Genomic DNA, 20,553 nt, shown 5'->3' with positions numbered 1-20,553 from the left:
CCTCATGTTCTGTATCTTCCCTTTGACCCACTCTACAGTTGCCTCTGGATAATGGGAAAGGCTCACTTTCACCATTTTATCCAAAGCCAAACTCTTCTTATGCCTGTTGGAGAACTCCTTTGACTTTGTTTTCCACAAGCAGAGATGGGACCTGTAGGCTTCAATGAAGTCCTTCATGAGCTTTACAGTTTTGTCAGATGTCTTAAAAACTTTCCCCCAAAAAATATAACACATGTCTTGTAAATTTACAGATGAAAACAAACTCTCATGCTATAAAGTACTTACCTTGCTATCATAGAGATGACATTAGTAAAGAGAGTGTAGTATTCATTCTTATAGTATGAAAACATCAGCCATAATTCAATGAACAGAGCTGCAATTACAAATGCAGACGAAGGCTAGAGACGAATGAACATTTACCCACAATGCTCCACTCTGCTGCTACAGCTGCCATGATTGGTCCATACCAACTGTGAACACCCATGTACACGTCTATAAAATTATAGAGGAGGCAGTTTGTCGCCAGCGGTATAAGTGATGGAGGAGTGGAGGGGGATGTAGGAGAAAGTATGCAATTGTAGGAGGTGAAAAGAGCCAAGCCAGTGAGTCCAAGGGAGAAGGAGATGATGTTGAGAGTGCTGGACCAGCACGACTATGACTGTCACAAGCAAAAATACAGAAAAGGAATTGATCAAGCAAAAGTTGATTAATATGCTATGTGACAAACCCAGTAAAAAAGAAGCAAGCTCCAGATACAAAAAAGGGAGCAGATTTAAAGAATAAGGAGCAAATAAAGTTGAAGAGAATCTGTACGAACATTAAAAAAGTGAGTATTAAAATTTGTAAAACTAGTTAGGAAATGGTATTAGTAATTAACGATAACAAAAATTATTAATGTGATTAGTAAAAGTTTTTCATCTATTTACAGAATGAAAAATGGTGATGCATGCTGTACAGCACCACAGAGAAATAAAATGGAGAAAGCAATTGTGAATATAAAAGAAGGAAACACAGACCTAGGAATTGGGGAATTAAGAAAGCAACTAAAAGAAGGTAATTAAAAAATATTACAAAAGTTAAAAAGAATATAAGGTGTACCCTGTACTGATATATTAAAAGTGGCTTCTATATTTCAGTTGGTATGGACCAGCACGGCAGCATGCCTGGCCAGACCCAGGAGAAACATCAACACAAAGTGATTTCAAGCAGTGCCCAAGGTGAGCAAATGGTAGTAGTCCCACTGGTAAAAATGATGTTGTGTTCCGTTTCTTTGTTAAACATAAGCAATATAATTTTCCATTTTTCATTTAGATACCATATGTCACGAATGCCCAGCCTGTCCCAGAAAAAGCAATCTGAACAGCTGGCTGTTACTGGTGACCTTAGTCACCTAGCAATGAATACACCTTTTACGTTCACCAGAACCACTTATTAATGTTTCACACTTAAATCACATACACATGTAGCATGAGCCTCCCTAGGCGTCGTAAGTTCACAAAGAATCACGGAATCTGAAAAATATTTACAAGGCTTGTTTACAAAAAGAATAAATTCATTAATGTAGTTAAGGTATCTAGTAAGGAACATAGGTAGAGAAAAAAGAAGAGAAGAGCCTAATGCTGTCGCACCAGTGAAAAGGAGTACCGGTATATCCCCATAGATTGAATTTGTAGAGTTTTAATACTAATCATTAATCCTGGGGGTGCACTTAACATTAATAGCATACATGAACAAAAAAACACAAAAGAATGTAAATGGTGCACAATACTCTCTATTGTCGCATGTGGGTATTATCAAAATAGCAAAATTCCCAATAGTAAAGCGAGGCAACTGAACGCATTCCGCTGATTGAATCAGTTGCCTCGCTTTACTATAGGGAATTTTGCTATTGCAATTGCTCCAGTAGACTCAAGATAGTCGGAGCAGTAGATAGGTTGCTAGCAAGTCACAATCTACTCCAATAGGAATCTCTTGCTACTTTAGAATCCACCAGCATAGGCTATTGCTCCATTAGATCCTAGACATTAGGAGCACAAGTTAGGTAGCTAGCAAGACACGCTCCTACAATATATAGTACCAATACATGGTTACTTCAGATCAGCCACCAGCACAGCCATATATACTGTGTTATAAGCAGTAGCTATAACGCTAATATTGCTTTCTGCATATGAATTGGTTAATCTTTATGTGGTAACAAACTACTAATCCTCAAATCATTATCAGCTACCTCTAACCTTATCCCTAACATCATGATATACGAGGCTTACAATTCCATCAGCGGATTTTAAAGCACACATTTGTTTTTAAAAGATTATGGTTTTTGTTTTATTTCGCTTTATGCATCCAATAAAAGTTAAGTTTTAACAATACCTCCTGACTCTCGATAATACGCACATGCGACAATAGAGAGTATTGTGCACCATTTACATTCTTTTGTGTTTTTTTGTTTATTTTCAAAAAGGTAATAAACAGACATACAATGGGTTGCACATAAGTTTCCGAAAATAAAATCAGAATCCCTACTTACAAGTTCAGGAATTGACATGTGAGGAATACACATTGAGAAGCATGACACATTTCAGTCTTGACAGACTCCCTCAAAGAAATGAAGGATTTGATGTCTAAAAGCAGAAGATTTTAAACCCTTTTTTCCCACAAACCCTCACCCCCCCACCTTTGGAGTTTAGCCGTCAATAAAGACAGATTGATCTCCCAAATGTCACAGGGCTTCAAAGTGAGCTAGTGATGTCTGGAGATCGGAATGTTCACAAGGCCTTGAGTTCTCACCTTTGCTACTTCTTGCTGGTCTAGATGGTTTACAACTTTGAGTTCAAACTCCCCCAAGACCCTTATCTATCCAGGCCTGGCTAGTTTCAAAAGATTAATGGTACTTGCATAAGTTCAAACTCATGTCATCTATCAAACCACATGTTGAAATTACATTACAAGGTTACATACAATATACATTGTCATACATGAATTCAACAGAAAATAGCAATCAGTCATTAGATATACTACATAGTCGCCACACCATAGTTCGGAAGGAGAGAAGGAGGGCAAAACGTATCAATATTTCCATGACTTCCGGTGAAGAAAAAGGTGAGGCCGAGATGATGGAAAGCTGAACGAAGATTTAAAGAAGTGAAGGCAAACATAAATGATTTGAAGAAGAAATTGCACAAACTTGAGAAAAATTATCTTAATTTGTTTCAGAACATGAAAAAGTTATGTTTGAAGCCTCTACCCAGAGCAAAATTCAAAATCATAGTAATTAGTACATAAGTTAAAAAAAATTGTAATTAGTACAGTAAGCTGCTCTGCAATGTGAGGAATACTTTTTTTTACATCCAGTTAAAACCAAATGGTTAAAAATAAAACATCTTGGCAACAACATTCTTGTTTATTTGCATGAAATAAAGACAAAACCAGTTTGCATGTGCTGTGGTACAGACACAGGTGTACTGAACACATTCCTAGTCTGTCACTAGCATGAGAAAATTAAATACACATAGAGGTATTATATACTTATATGTACATCTGCTTACATGTTGAATAATGGCCATAATAGGTACAGTAATAGAACGAAGTATATATATATATATATATATATATATATATATATATATATATATATATTACTTTGCCATTAGCTTAACTAAATTAAATACACATAGAGGTCTAGACTTGTATGCAGGAACACACAGATGACATATTGAGCATGTGAAAAATGTTTATTATCGATTCACCATTTAAAGATCATTATTTCAATTTGCCTCACGTTTTGACAGCGCACTATGTGAGAGCCGTAGAGACATCATAAATTTAAATATACACACCCAGAAAGTTGTCACTGTTGGGCAGATGGTCGTGAGTACATACACACTGCAGGACTGGAACGACATCGCTCCATCGTTGAAAGAGATTTTAGTGGTTTAAAAATCAAATAAACGATACAATGTGCTTTGGAACGATAATCACACATCTTTGCAGTGTGCACACTAATGCAATATCGTGCCGAACGGTTGTTTATCGTGTGATTGGCCCGATAATCGTCTGAAAACCCTGTAGTGTGTTCCCAGCTTAAGGCACCTTCCCAAGACTGTATGTCTCAAGTAAGTTACTCAATAAGATGCGGTGCTTCTAAATATGCATTCCTGCAAATCACAGTGATGCATATTTATGTACCGCTAAGATGCATTATGCCGGGGATACTCTGGGAGCCCCGGCGAAGTGACCCCTATGCTGAAATATTTTATTCCTATTTACCAACAGCTTAGCACTGCCGGTGATAGGAGCACTGAAAACACGTTCCGACAATACACTAGAATATGGTCAGGAAAGCATCTCAATAAGGTTTTCTGCCAATACTCCAGTGGATCACTCTTAAGTGGGAGTACTATAGTGCAATCCTGGTATGCTCCCACCCTTTATGTACATAAGTAGAAGAATCAGATGGATCTTCATAGAATAATTGCCAACATAGTCCTGCTCCCCTCCAGGAGATCTCGACGGTGAGCTCCAGAGGGCCAGTGCAGGGGGAACATTTGGGAGACTCCTGAATTTCAAGGAATCCTCTTGGACTCCCGAGAGAGGAGACCACACTACCTTATCCCTCCTCCCCTTATGTAAAGAGGTTAGGGCAGGGCTGCGATTATGTGCTTCTCATCACCATACCCCTTTCACAAATTTGGAAATGGGTAGGGCCCTTTAGACCAGCCTAACTAGCTCTACCTCCCAGAAGGTGCAGAGTCTAACGGTTTTCACCAGTGACCCCCGCAAGGGGATATGAAATTGGCTGTTTTTGTGCCGCTGGTCGCAGTCGCCCTGGTAGGTGTTAGGCAAGGTCTAGTGGAGTGTAGAGGTAGAAAAGAAGTTGATGCTCTGAGTAGGTGAACTGGGATTAAAGATAAGATTCAATAGCTATTACAAGTATGGTCGGAGGTATTGTTCTACGGGTAGATGTCCACTTATCTCCAGATACGCTCGGAGGCAGGGAAGCTGGGCCAGGAGAGGTACAGTGTTGGCGGCAGGAATTTACAGAATATAAATATAGCAGTACAGGTACTGATCGATGATTATGGATCTGCGGCTAGATGTATACTTGGGTCCAGGTATGCTTGGGAGCACAGAAGCTTGATCAGGAGTGGTACAGCGTTCACGGCAGGGATCCTTGTTCTATTTATAAAGCAATAAAGTACTGGTGATGATTGTGGATCTGCAGCTAGTTGTACAATTGGGTTCAGATATTCTTAGGAGCACTGAAGTTGGATTAGAAGGAGTACAGAGTTCACGGCAGGGATCCAGATAGAGCGGAGTACACTGTATAGATAAAGCAGAGAAGGCGGGGGTGCAGCCAGGTAAATGCTCCAAGTACAGGCTGGAAATACGGAAATAGCTGTCAGGGCAGACAGGAGCCAGGATTAACAAACACACACTAGGAGAGACTCAAAGAACTGGCAATCAATAAGGGTAAAGAGGTGTTTTAAATAGTGTAGCCAATAGAGGGCGCCTCCCAATGGAAGGGAATGGGAGCTGTCAAAAGGTCGAACTGCGCATGCGCAGACCAGGAACAAGATGGTGCCAGAGTGAGGAACGAACAGCGTCTCCCTGAGAGAGATCACCCACTGCAGACCCTCCAGGTAAGTGATCTGGGACCCGACCGAGCGATCGGTGGGACTAGAGTGTGATGGGTGGGGTACGAATTAACGGCACTAAAAATAGCGACAACCAATAGAAGTACACGAGAATGCCTACAACACCATTATCACAACAGCTATATAGTAGCCGTGATATAAAACAGACGCGACCTATGCCTCCACATAATATAACAGCATGCATGAAATACCTACTAACTTGAAATAACAATAGCATAAATGTCTACAATAAAGGTGAACAACAGTGCTAAATGTCTACACAAGAAATGCCTACTGAGAAATATTACCTACAAATATAAAAATCACTACAAAAACATATCCGAAAATAAATATTACCTACACTACATAAATGCCGACCAAAATAAAAATGAAATAATAACTAGAAAACCGAAATTACTACAAAATATATTCCTACATACAATATTAACGAGAGGACATTAATGTCTATATCAAAAATCACTGCAGAGATATAAACCCTACATATTATTTTTGTAACTAAACCCAAATTGATAATCTCTTACTAAAAATAATAAGTCCATTTACTCATGCAAAAAAATTTGTATGAAAGCTGTAAGAGTGAAATCGATTTCATTAATACTTATGTAATTCCATATGTACCCGATTACTACATTATATATTAGCTTTATCAAACATTACAGTCTCTGTATCTTTTTTGACATAATTCAGTTTATTATTGACAATCAAAGGCATTAGGGCCATAATACTTTTCCCGACCATGTTTGTTATTACTATATGTTGTCATGTATTCTGTAGCTGTGTGTGCCACTAGCCTTTTCTATCATACTCACAAAGCATTATATCAGTTAGTATATTTTAATACAAAATAATATGTATGATGTTTTGTAGTGTTCATAACTGGTATTTAATTAGACATTAATCTTTTGTTCTTGGAGGAACTGTTATTATTAACCAATATTTTATTGTAACTGCTGCAGTTTATGATGTATAATTGTCTATGTTTAGATTAATTCAGATGAAAATTAAAGCAAATTGATGTATAACTTTTAATGTATATAATTTAAAGAGTATATATAATTATTTTTTATTATATTCGCAACCATTTTTAATCATATTGTGCAATACTGTTATATACATGTTATAATAATTCTTTCTTATTTTTACATTTAAATGATTTTAACTGTTTTACATGCAACCAATTATTATTTCAAGCATAGTTAATTTTCTCACGTAAGCATTGCACAGGCACATTCTTTTGTATATGTGGTAGTTTATTATTAATTTTTTAATATTGTCATTATTAAAAATGGTAGGTTTAATGTTGTTAATGTACAATTCACAGATCACATCCATAGATTGGCCATATAAATGTGTTCTTCTGAATTATTTATTTCCACTGTATTTTAGAGAAACAAAAAGGACATTGTTAGTATAAGAAACTGTATAGAAAAAAATAACAATATTCCTAGACACATTTTAAATGTAAATTTCCTGTTTAAAATGCTTCAATCACTGAAAGATCTCAATTTTTTCACCATAACTACAAAAATATATATGATATATCATTATCATAGCCAGGCCCGGCGCTCCCATTAGGCAAGGTTAGGCACTTGCCTAGGGCGCCTGGCTCTGGAGGGCGCCTGGAGGGCGCCACAGAATAGTAAACTACTTTAAAACTGTGCGGCGACCGCTGACCATACCTGTCACGGCCGCCGCACAGCATTCAGATGCACGGGGAGGGGGGAAGAGGCTATTGCTCACCACAGCCGCCTCTCTGCTCCATCTCCTCCCCTCCACTCACTAGTGTCAGTGAGTGGAGGGGAGGAGACGGAGCAGAGAGGCGGCGGTGGTGAGACAATGCCTAGGGCGCCATGGACCCTAGCACCGGCCCTGATCATAGCCCTTACAAGATAAGTACTTAGATTTGATTAGAAAATGGAAGGCCCTATGCCAACACTCCATGATATGCCAGTGATAGCAGTGATGGACCCCGTTTTGTCTTTGTACTCGTTTTCTGTATGGAATAGAGATTATAATAACCATGTTATTCTTCTTTATTGTACATTGAATCCTATCATACAAACTTCTAATCTTCATTATCTGTCCTAATATCTGTCCTAATACTGCTAAATTTTTAAAAGTAAATACAGTCTTACTTAATGCAAAAAAAATAAATATATTTTCATAGTCAAATCTAATACATATACTCACCCTGGTTGTCGTCCATAATAAATCTATGTTCATATTTGTCTCCATGTATATTTATTAATCTTTTACTATAATCTTTAAGACACTTGTTTATTTGCTGCGTATTGTCTTCCCTATAAGCCAAAAAATGAAAACATACAATTTCGTTTAAAATTTAGGAAAGTAAATTCGTCATTAAATACTTCTCATCCCCGGAATTTTATAGATCCTTTTGATTGACTCATAGGCATGAGGTTATTCTTATTCAGCACCGTCCTCTTCTTAGCATACAACATGTCCTTTATTTCCTAGGTAGAAAAAGGTCACAGTTAATATAAAACTAGCACTAAAAAGTGGTTTGTAACATGTGGTAGCGTAGAGCTCAGACATAGCTCTAAGTGCAGACTTACGGGCAATTTGCGGGAGGCCAGCTTGACATCCAGACTTGATTGAAGACCACCTCAAGCAGACGATTTCCTATAGGAGAAGCAACATTTTTAGCCAAAAAATCAGCACTCGCAGGCTCATTTTGGGCGTAGCGGTCAACATTGCTCATGCTCAGACATAGCTTGAAGTGCAGACTTACAGGCAATTTGCAGGAGGCCAGCTTGACATCCAGACTTGATTGAAGACCACCTCAGGCAGTCAATTTCTTACAGGAGAAACAACATTTTTAGCCCAAAACAGCACTCGTAGGTTCATTTTGGGTGCAGCGGTCAACATTGCTCATGCTCAGACATAGCTCTAAGTGCAGACTTATGGGCAATTCACTGGAGGCCAGCTTGTATTGCATATTTTTATTTTCAGGTCCAACTTTGTTATAAGTAGTAGGCGACCCCTCTTAAATATGTCATGAGGTCCACTGTTTCCCTCTGGCCGATGCCTCTTTGTAATGCAGTTTCACATTCTTTTTGCTCCCTTAGTGGCGGTGTCCTTCTAGTGTTGCCAGTGACCTTATGAATTTGGGCTTTGGTGGTGTTTTTTTTTTTAATGAAGTAGGTGATCAGGTTGTACACCTAACTTCTTCTCGCCCAATATGGTGTTCCATCACCGGTGCCAACCCTCCAATTTATTATTTGTTTGCGGGATGCCCAGCCTGTTATTTTCATGCACCGACCACATTCTTGTGGGGAACAACCGTGCTGTTCCTGTAGATTGGCTACGAGTTCCTTTGTGTCGTCTACCAAGAAAATAATTTTCTTCAAAATATTTAACGACTGATTCTGCATTTTCGGGTAAATGTCTTTTTAATTCTTCAAAGGCGTTTGGAATTTGTTTCAGGGGCAAAAAACCAAGGGCTTGCAAGTGCCTCTTGCGGAGGGCAAAACCAGGGTCAGTGCCGTAGAGCTGAGCTAATCCTGCTGTCTGAATGCTAAAAACTCTGACCCAAGTGAAATAAGCAACATTTATGCTGGCAGTTTCCAAATTCGAGCTGGGTAGCATTTATTGCAGCTATCTCAAAATCCGTGAGGATATATTGCGGTGCCAGGTCGATGTCAAATTCCATAGCATAATCCTGTAGTTCTTGTAGAAACTTTCGATAGCACTCCTGGCTTTTATTCGAAAGTAATCCATAAACCAGTGGCACAAAACTTCTGGTGTGTTCATTAGTACTAACCATAGCATGGAGGGTGTAGATCTGCCTAAATAATGTTGGGCAGGGTTTGAAGGTGCCATCCAATACCCAATATGCGGCCTCCTGTAGTTTTTCCAAATATACACGAGTCGCAAACAGTAAAATGCATTCCTTGACAAATGTGGTGTCCTTTCCTAGAAATTGCTCTCCATCAATTACTTTTAAATTGTCGGGGACATTGATATCGTTTATAGACCTTGGCTGGGCTGGCATATCAGCGAGTCTCACTCTCTTCACCGATTGCCTGAGAGCAGATCAATTTGGCATGTACACTGTGCTTGTTGATGGCATTTCAGCTGGGACAAGCTGGATGATCTGTGCCGGGCTCTCCATGGTATTACGTGCCCGTTCCCTAATGTTGTGTCTTGCTCTGGAAACATCAGTTCTTTCTGCCCACGCTGCATGGTTATGTTCCGTGTGAGAGATCAGTTCACGGCTATTGGCAAATTCCATAGTAATGGCTCATGCTGGCAACTGCCATTCTTACATCGCCAATATTATTATTATTATTATTATTAATTTTTATTTATAGGGCGCCACAAAGTATCCGTAGCGCCGTACAAGGACAAACAATGGCACAGTACAAGGTGAAACAGCACAGTACAAGTAACAGTAAGCACTATAACTCTGGGGGCTCAGGCACAGCATGAAAGAGAGGGAGGGAGGGGAAAAGTGAGTATAGGCAGGTAACTATGGCCCAAGAGGGTGGGCACGGATGACAGGTTGAGAGTCACTGAGGGGAGCGGAGAGAAGCGAGAGGAGACAGAGGGCAGAGGGACTGAGAGGAGGTGAGCTGAGTAGCTGGAGAGCGCAGTTAAAAGTGATGGAAACAGAAGGTAAGAGAGCCCTGCTCAAAGGAGCGATAGCTCAATAGCACCTTTCTCCATGCTGTTTGTTCTTGGTGAAAAGAAATCCATCAACGTTGAGTAGATTTCCACCTTTCTGAGATGGCACTAGGGAAACAGATGCAGTCGCCATAATTTCGGTAATAGGATAATCCGCATCTAAATAAATTCCTCGAAATTGCAGCGATTTTTGGTGAATGGCAAACAGATATCCCAAAGGGGTATATAGCAAAATCCGTTCTCTGTAAAAGAGTCAGGCAAAGCCAGATTTTTGATTGAAAAATTAACTTTATTTGTATAAAAAATACATGATACATTGCATTCAAGTGTACGCAGTACACCATAAAACATAAATCATTCATATATTTTAGTACAATAAAAGGCATAAAGTACAAGATATAACATCCTACAATATACATCAAATGCTGCACTAACCATACAAACTTAAACAATATAACATTTAAAAAAAAACAAACAATGGATGTGAGGGAACGGTAGGTGAGAGGGGTAGGGTAGGGAAGTCATGCGCCCAAAGCTTTATTGAGGACAGACACAAATATGGCAAAGCTAGATATACAGCACAAATTATCAAGCTTATTCAGTAATAATAAGTGGCGATGTGACATTGGTCGCGAGAAGTTTTTATAGGGACAGATGTTGAGTTTGACCCACATTACATTACCTACATTACTTAATGTTTGGAAATTTCCCCCTTTAGAAAAAACCATAGTGGTGCATGTATTTAAACTTTTTTATATTATTTTTTTGTTTTTAAGGGGGGTGGTTGTGCCAAAAAGTATCATGTTTTTTTATTTTTTTTTTAAAAGCAAAATCGTTTACTCCCCACTCTATTTAGTCTTCGCCCTAGTGCTGGCAGGCTATTGATGTGTGAGTTAAACTCTTTGAAAAATTTGACGTAGGGTTCCCCCTAATTTAATTGAACCAGCACTAGGCAAACCAGCCGGGGTGATAGGCACTATAGCAGGGGGGTGGAAACGAAGTTTGGGTCCCACGGCCATAATGACTAAACACCCACAGACTGTTCAGCGCTGGCCTGGATTCCCTAGGGATTGTGGTCCGCTGAAAAATGTAAGCGGGCCACCCCCCTAGGGACACCCAGCCCAGTGCCGATAGCACTAGGGCTCTTCCTACTACCCCTGGGCTGTGGGTAGTAGGGTAATAAATGGGGATTTTGTATGAAAAAAAACAAAACAAAAAAAAAATTTGATTTGTGGAACTACATGTCCCAGCCAGCCATGTTGGCCTAAATAGTGTGGGCATGCTGCTACTTGTCTAACTACAAGCACCAGCGTACCCATAGCACCCAGGGCATGTTTGCACTTGTAGTAGAACCACAAGTGCCAACATGCTCTTACACCCACGGCTGGCTGTGATCTGTAGTTCCACAAAGCAAAATGTTAAATAAAAGCACAACACCCTCATTCCAACCACAAATCTTTATTAAAAATAATAAAACCCCAAGAAATACAGTAAACACCCTCATGTACACCATAGATTTTTATTGAAAAAAACAAAAAACAAGATACTCACCATGGACGAAATCCTCAGTTTTATGATGCTTTAACTACACACACTAATTTACGCGAAGTCCCAAAAATTATTTTGTACCTTCGAAGAAATGTCCGGCTTGCCCACTGTCCCACAAATATTTGTAACTTACAAATGTCCATGCTTGGCCAGTGTTCAAGAAATGTTTGTAAATTTCAAAAAATGTACCTCCTTGTAAAATCTTTAATTCTGCTGTACGGGGGGCCATTGTTGCTTGCAGTGCTGGGGCCCTTCTTCATTGCAGTGTAGGGGCCCAATCTCCTTTGCAGTGCTGGGGCCATTCTTCATTGCAGTGTGGGGGCCCATTCTCTTGTGCAGTGTTGGGGCCCTTCTTGATTGCAGTGTAGGGGCCCAATCTCCTTTGCAGTGCTGGGGCCATTCTTGATTGCATTAATTTACTTTTATTTTTTTATAGTAAAATGAGTGCCTTAACCATTTCAAACTCGCTAGGACCAATAATAGAGCGCGAGGGGGTGCATGCAAAAAAACAATTGAATTGAGGTTTTTTTTTTAAACACGCGCTCGAACAGGAAAAAAACGAGCGCGTTTGGTTTTTTTTTTCGAGCGCAAAATTTTAACGCATCTCGCTAACAATTGAATACCCCCCTTTAAGTTTAATTGACTGTTTACTTACAAATTTCTTTAATTATATTGCTTAATCAATATTCTACAGAATAAGATGCAATCGAAATTGCAATGGCAGGAATTCAGTATACTAGTTCTTTTCTAAAGCACTTGTTAAGGTGAACTATAAATCTGTTGCAATTCAATATTTAAATTATGTTTTCGATTATTTAAAGTGGCAGCTCATTAATGTTATTTTCATAATCTTACTATGTAGGTTATATACTTATGGATTTATAATCAATTTAAAAAGTAATTGTTGGTCAACTTATGTCGTAATCTACTTTCTTTACGTTTAAAATATATATTTGCATATTGTTAAAAGTTTTAACATTTACCATCTATATTACAATATTTATCAAGTTAAACAGTAAATTTCCCAAAAAATAACATTCATTTGTAATACGGATGTTAATATTCACGTCAATCAAATTAACCATAGCACCCTAGCAACACTTATGTACAGGGCCGGACTGGCCATCTGGCACTTCTGGCATTTGCCAGAAGGGCTGATGGCTGTATGGGCCGGTCCGGTCCCTGCGCTTCCAGTCCCGCAATTTAATTTTTTTTTAAACTTCCGCGCGATGACGTCACTTTGCGACGACGCAGCCGCCCAGGAGCCTTTGGTAAGTTGGAGTAGGGCCATCTTAACAACATTATGGACCCCCGGGCAAAGCAGTGCACCGGGGCCTCTAGATATAGATATAGATATAGATATATAGATGTATACAGATACAGATATATTGATATATAGAGATAGAGATAGATAGATGTACTTGCTCAGTGACCCTTGAAGGATTTTTTTGCAGGTTTTTTTCTTTTGCAGGATTATTTATTCTCATTAAGAGCCGTGCCTATGGGGCCCCCTTGCCTGTGGGGCCCCCGGGCAGCTGCCCATCATGCCCAATGGAAAAGATGGCCCTGAGTTGGAGCACTGTTTTTCTTTGTAATCCGTCCAGGGGATAGTGACAGGTACTGCGGAGGGGGGCTGGGGTTGGCAATAACTAAAAATTACTGCACGGGAGAAGTGATGTCTGCAGGGGGAAGAAAATGTCTGCAGGGGTGCAGGGGGAAGGGCGGGGGAGTGACAATGTATGCATGGGAAAGGGGGGGTGAGTGACAATGTATGCATGGGAAAGGGGGGGTGAGTGACAATGTATGCATGGGAAAGGGGGGGTGAGTGACAATGTATGCATGGGAAAGGGGGGGTGAGTGACAATGTATGCATGGGAAAGGGGGGAGTGAGTGACAATGTATGCATGGGAAAGGGGGGAGTGAGTGACAATATATGCATGGGAAAGGGGGGGTGAGTGACAATGTATGCATGGGAAAGGGGGGGTGAGTGACAATGTATGCATGGGAAAGGGGGAGGTGAGTGACAATGTATGCAGGGGAAAGGGGGGGTGAGTGACAATGTATGCAGGGGAAAGGGGGGGGGTGAGTGACAATGACAAATGAGGCTGAATAGGACGAATGCACTTAAAGGGCGACAGGGTTTGTAGTAAGCTGAACACTGACCTGAAGGTGTTAACATGGGTTGGCCCGACCAATGGTAATCCAGTGGGAGGGACCTTGATTGTTATAGGAGGCTGCACTTCCTGTCTGGTTCATTCCACAGCACGAGATTGCAGAAGGAGGACCTGAGCCAGAAAACGGATAAGTACCTCTTGTTTTTTCTGTTCAATTGTCCTGTTTCTTCTCCTATACCTCTCCCTGTTGCTTTTCTCTCTTTCTATTTTCTGCGCGCTCTTTTCATTTTCTGTCCACCTGTGTTTTCTCCCTTTATCCGTTTTTCTTTGTTCCCTTAATCCTTCCCCCTTCATCTCCGCCTGTTTCTCCCTCTTTCCCCCTCCATTTTCCTTCCCCTCTCCGTTTGTGCCTTTTTCTCCTTCCCCGCTTCTCCTGCCACCATGCCCCGTCCTAGACGCTCATCTGCCCGCCCAGCACGCTACAGGTCCCCTTCCCCCCTCAGCTCCCGGCGCCATGTTGCTGCCAGCCCCTCCCCAGCCCTTCCCTCAGCGGAAGTTCAGGGATTTCTCCCTCAGCCCCAGCGTGGGTCCGTGGCTGGGACCCACGCTTCTGTCATTGCCCCTATCCTTACCAGCGGCCGGCGGGGTCGCGCTACCCGGTCGGCGGAGTCATCTGGGTCGCGCATGCGCAGACCCAGGCCGCCATCCCACTCCATGGTGCCAGCTTTTGTGGTCAGCAGCGGGGGGGGGGGAGGGGGGGGGGTGATTCCAGTCAGCACCCCTGCGCCTCTCCCAGCAGCAGTTGTGCCCAACATTACACAGGAGACCCGGGTGTCGCCATCTAGGGGCAGTCTCACGGGGGATAGAGGGGTGACTTCCAGCAACCCTCCAGGGCGGCAAAGTGGGTCTAGCTCGGAGGCCTTTATCCAGTACCCCATCACCCCACCCATCTTGGCCCGCAGAGGGGACAGACTGACGTATAACCCCCCTGCCCCTCATCAGTTGCATTTCCCGCCCAGCCCCTTTTTACCCCATAGTGGCAGGGGTTCTTCTTGGGGGGCACATCATGGGGGGGCCCCTTTGTCTGACAGAGGCCCGTTTAGACCATGCACACCGGGGACGGACAGGGTCCAGAGTTTCAGGCTGGGGCAAAGACACGTGGGATCAGATAGGCCCAGTAGTGGGAACCTGGAAGTTTTTGGGGACAGCCCTCTGGCGCCTGTGAGGCCCTCTCTTTCTCGCCACGTTCTGCCAGCAATAGACGAGTGGACATACAGGTCCCAGCGTGCCCCATCGCCGCCTGGAGCGTATGGCCGCACCAGTCAATTTAGGCCAGGTCCCACGCAAGATAATTTGGTATATGATTACCATCATTCCAGCGGCGGTAATACGTCCCAATGGTCCCCTCCGCGGCGCACCCAGTCCAGACCAAGTGGGTTTTACGAAGAACCATACCGGGCCCTTTACGACGATTTCCCCCCTCAGCGTCGGGTCTTATCTGGGGGTTCCTATAGCCCGTCACCCCTTTTGCCTCCTAGATTAGAGCCCTGCGGCCCAGCCTTGGGATCAGCGCGGCGTCGACTGGACTACGTTCCTAGATCTCAGCTTACTGCTCCACTTTGTGTTGCAGAACCTGCGGTCGCGAACCAGGAGATGAGGGCTGTCGGTGGAGGTCGTTCTGGGTCTGAGTCTCAGGAACAGAGGTCGGCTGGGATTCGTGTAGAACCAATCCCGGGATCAACAGATGCCCAACCGGGGTCAGCCAGTGTTGTGGAGACATCAGTCGCGGCCGGGAATCCTGCTCCTCATGGTGAGTCTGTTTCTGGTACCACACACGATGTACAGTTGTTAGGGTCACCGGTTCTTTCCACGAGCAGTGGTTCCTCAGATTCGGGCGATAGGCCCAGAAAACTCATTAAGCTATTGGAAACAAAATTACTAGGTAAACGCAGCAAACAAGCACCGCAGTCGGGAGGCGAAGACCGGCCGGTAGCTAGGGGTGACTTAGGGCAGGTTGAAACCCTAGAGATAACCCACAGTATTAGGCCGAGTGTACGGGATAGGATTAGACGCGGAAAGTACGTGGACATGTTCGCCCTGACAGGGGAGGGTAAGAAGGCTCTTGCCGCGGCTTGTGAAAGGTCCGGCATGGGGGAGGATAGGTTCAGATCGTTTACTAGATGGTCGAATTCCTTCTCCATTTTTGCTACTATTTATCTGGAAACTAGGCCCGGCGAGCAGGATGAGTTGTGGCGATATACTCATCTTATTAGCGGGATGGCATTAAAAGATGGCCCCTCAATATGGAGAGCATATGACGAGCTCTTCCGCAAGCGGATGAGCGGTCGCGAGAAGCTCCCGCTAGGGTCAAAGGACATAGACACCTGGCTGGAACTCATGAGACCGAGCAGTCAAGGGGCCGAGGGTTACACGGGCAGGAGGTTTCAAGGGCCGGGGAGGGTACAAGCAACCCTCCCCACAAAAGGTCGATGTTTTGATTTCAACGCAGGCGCCTGCCAGCGAGGCACATCATGCTGATTTAAACACAATTGCACGGCATGCGGAGGTCAGCATCCAGCCACCGAATGTGCAAAGGCCCGAAGGAGTGGGGGTAGCGGAAGAGGTGCAAACCCAGCTGTGCCAAGTCAAGGGTCCATCGCCAATTAATTTGGCTGAGCTGGACAAATGGCTCGCTTGGTTCCCAGATAGAGACACCACTTCTCTCATACATGACGGTTTCCATATAGGTTTTAAGTTACCAGTTCAGGGCAGCATTTCTACGGCGACGCCGATCAACTTGAAATCGGCGCTCGCTCTCCCAGAAGTCCTAGACGCTAAAATCGCGAAGGAGGTTAGTCTGGGTCGCATGGCGGGCCCTTTCCCTCTTCCCCCCATTAAAAATCTTATTCTGTCCCCGGTAGGGGTAGTACCCAAGAAGGCGGCGGGCAAGTTCAGGTTGATACAGCACTTGTCGTACCCGGCTGGTCTGTCAGTGAACGACGCTATAGACGCCACCCTTAGTTCCGTAAATTATCAATCATTTGAATCCGCACTGGCACTGGTGCAGGAATGTGGGAGGGGAGCCCTGTTAGCTAAGATCGACATTGAGTCGGCTTTTCGGTTACTGCCCCTTCACCCGGAGTCGTATAGATTCATGGGTTTTCGGCATCGTGGTGGATACTATATCGATCGCTGTCTGCCTATGGGATGTTCGATATCCTGTGCGCTATTTGAGAAGTTCAGTGGCTTCTTGCATTGGTGCATTCAGGCGGGGACGGGGTGTCGGTGGATTGCACACTATCTTGATGACTTCCTAGGTATCGGGCCTCCTGATTCCACTTGTTGTCGGGATACGCTGTTTTCCACTGAAGCTCTCTTTAGGGTGCTAGGCGTTCCCATTGCCGCGGATAAAACTGAGGGTCCAGCCACGTGTCTCTCGTTCCTTGGAATTGAGATCGACACGGTGGCCGAGATTTGCAGGCTCCCAACTGATAAAGTGTCCAAAATGTGTGAGGCTATTGCAGAAGCGTTGGAGTCCAGCTCCAGCCCGCTCAGACAGGTTCAGTCCCTGTTAGGGAGGTTCAACTTTGCCTGCCGTGTGATTCCCATGGGTAGAGTTTTCTGTAGGAAGCTACAGAGAGCCACTGCGGGGAGGAGTAGGCCGCATGCGGCTGTGAGTCTCTCTAGGGTCATCAAGGAAGATTTACAAATTTGGCTCACCTTCCTGAGTGATTTCAACGGGACACGAATATGGCCTTCACCACCCGTTACAAACGTTAATATCGACCTGTTTACGGATGCTTCCGGAGCATGCGGCTTCGGTGCTTACCTGGACGGGCATTGGTGCGCGGAAAGCTGGCCGGAGGAGTGGCATAGGGTAGGAATTACCAGAAATTTGTTGGTCCTGGAACTATTTCCGATTGTCGTGGCAATTGAACTGTGGGCGTCCACGTTGCGGGGGAAGCACATAGTTTTTTGGTGCGACAATTTGGGGATGGTCCAGTCGATCAATAAACAAAGCGCATCCTCCCATCATGCAATATCTCTGCTGCGCCACCTAGTGTTGCGCTGCCTTCAGTTCGATATTTCCTTCAGGGCTAGACATGTGCCAGGGGTGCAAAACAGTTTGGCCGATGCTTTGTCCCGAGGACAATGGAGCAGGTTTCGTAGCATGGCTCCCCAGGCGGACAATGTTGGTATTCCGTGTCCCTCTTGTGTTTGGCAGATCATCAAGCCGGCATAAGGGGGCTCATAGAACAGGCGGTAGCCCCTTCCACACTGAGGACGTATCAGGCATCATGGAGGCGGTGGTCATTATTCAGCGGGCAAAAGGATCAATCTGAGGCAGGTCAGCGTGATGCTATGTTAGCATTTATGTGGGAGAGCTATTCCAAAGGGGAATCTAGAGCCTCTATGGCGTCTACTTTGGCAGGAATATCTTTCATGGCCAGGCTTCAAGGTTACACGGATGTCACAAAGGGGTTCATGATCAGTAAGGCCCTAAAGGGGTGGGCTAGGACTAGACTCTTGCAGGCAGATGCGCGCTTGCCTATCACCGACAATATTCTGGACCAGTTGATAGGGACCCTGGGATGGATCGCAGTTGATGAATATGAGAAGACCTTATTTAGCGTTGCTTTCTCTATGGCCTTTTTCGGTGCTTTTCGGGTTTCTGAATTGGTGGCTAAATCCAGGGGGCATCAAGAGTCAGGTTTACAGGCAGAGCATGTCAGCTTATGCGGAGGAGTGGTTTCATGTAAAATAATTAGATCTAAAACTGATCAGAGTGGCAGGGGAGCATGGGTGCAGTTACATAGGCAGCCTAATAGTAACATCTGCCCAGTTAATTTAGTGTCACGGTTTATGAATATGAGACCTCAGGCTCGTTTGTTTTTATGTCATCATAACGGCATGCCCTTGACGAAATATCAATTTTCGGCCATTATGAAGAAGTCTCTACAGTCATTAAATATAGACAGTTCTATGTACGGAACGCATTCATTCAGGATCGGTGCAGCCACATCTGCTGCTTTGGCGGGATCCTCTACTGAGACGATAAAAGCTCTGGGCCGCTGAAAATCCACGGCTTATAAATCTTATGTCAGGATTGACAATGTTGATGTTTAAATGTTTTGTTCCGCTAATCAAAGGTTGCCTTGCAGTTTTTTCTTTTTCTACAATTTCACTCTCTTATTGTTACCTAACCACCCCCACTGCCCTCCCCTACCGCACCTTCTCCCTCCATTCGGTGGGCTACCCTGGGCTTTTCCGCTCGTCGCTTTGAAGCGGGGGCACGAAGGGATTTTCACCCGGGTTTCCCTGGGCGTAAGTCCTGATTAGTGGTGTGCTGCCGGGGTTTTTCCGGGTGTTGTTTACCTTCGCCTGGGTGGCCTGCTCCCTATTTGTTTCCTCTTCCCTGATCCTCCCCGTTGTCCGGTTTTCCTCTATACTATCCTTCTCATGCTTTTATGCTATGCCTGGCCTGTCTTCCAATTTATGGTGGCATGGTTTTAACAATGTTTTTTTGCTTCCAGGTGATGGTGTTTCAACTAAGATGGTGTGGATCATTGGTCATTCCTTTGTTTTCTGGGCCGCCGGCCACCCCAGGTCTAATGTTATACCGAATCACGAAGGCACCGTAATAAGATGGTTGGGTAGAAGGGGATTAGGTTGGCCTGATTTGGTTCCATGGTTGGCGAGGTTAATAAAACAGCATGGCCCGCCAAATATACTAGTAGTGCACGCAGGAGGCAATGACCTAGGAAAAGGAAAGTCTCTGGAGCTCATTATTTCGATTCGGGAAGACCTTAGGCGAATTCACGAGGCATGGCCACATATCATTATTGGTTGGTCGGCATTAATCCCCCGGCTGGTTTGGAGAACAACTATCCCCTTAAAAAAAATGACAGTTATGGTCAGGAAGCTGAATAGCACCATTAGGAAAATAGTGCGGTCCATGGGGGGTTTAGTTATCAATCACCCGGGATTAGGGGTAGAGTCACCTCAATTGTTTAGAAGTGATGGCGTACATCTAACGGAGGAAGGTATGGGGTTGTTTATAGATAGCATTTGCGGTGGAGTTTCGGCGTGTTTAGATTAGTGGTGGCGGGCTGCGGCGTCTGTGGGGCGCAGCGGGGTAGGAAGGCACTGCATTCAGCGGCTGATTTGTGGGCGCATTGGTAGTTGTCGTAGGTCACTGCCCCCCGTTGAGGCACCAGTAACTCCCTTTTTGGCCCTTCGGGGAGGTGGGTCCCTGTTCGACTCGGTGAGGGAGGGCAGAGTGAGTTTTCAAAGGGGCAGTCACTCTGACGCCAACTCAGCGCAAAGTTATGTTGGGATTTGTTCCCTGTGGTGGTGGAAGTACGGCGGTTTGCGCCAGTCCACTCGTGATAGTGTTTGTCAGCTTGAGAGTTGTTTCGCAGTGCCCTTTCTCCGCCACCATAGGTCTAGTTTAAATTAAAATCATAATAAAAGTTCTGGCAATTTTTTATAACTTATTCAAGTCTCCGTGTCTTTATTTGCATGCAAAGGGTTTTTAGAATTATAAGGTTGATGTAAGGTTTACGAAACATACACGGTGAGCCCTTTAT

At 43.8% G+C, this 20,553-nt stretch overlaps 1 protein-coding gene across 1 annotated transcript; it reads left to right on the top strand.

Annotated features, from left to right (window-relative positions):
- The first annotated feature begins 13,958 nt into the window (after positions 1-13,958).
- On the top strand, positions 13,959-20,198 carry LOC142152726 (uncharacterized). The gene is made up of 2 exons (XM_075209651.1): positions 13,959-15,773; positions 18,189-20,198. The coding sequence occupies exons 1-2, from the start codon at positions 14,405-14,407 to the stop codon at positions 19,037-19,039; spliced, it is 2,220 nt and encodes a 739-aa protein (XP_075065752.1). The 5' UTR covers positions 13,959-14,404; the 3' UTR covers positions 19,040-20,198.
- Positions 20,199-20,553: the final 355 nt, after the last annotated feature.

This window comes from Mixophyes fleayi, chromosome 4 (assembly GCF_038048845.1).
Source record: "Mixophyes fleayi isolate aMixFle1 chromosome 4, aMixFle1.hap1, whole genome shotgun sequence".
NCBI classification, from domain to species: Eukaryota; Metazoa; Chordata; class Amphibia; order Anura; family Limnodynastidae; genus Mixophyes; species Mixophyes fleayi.
The sequence above is the reverse complement of the archived record's forward strand: the minus strand, read 5'-3'. Positions and strand labels throughout refer to the sequence as shown.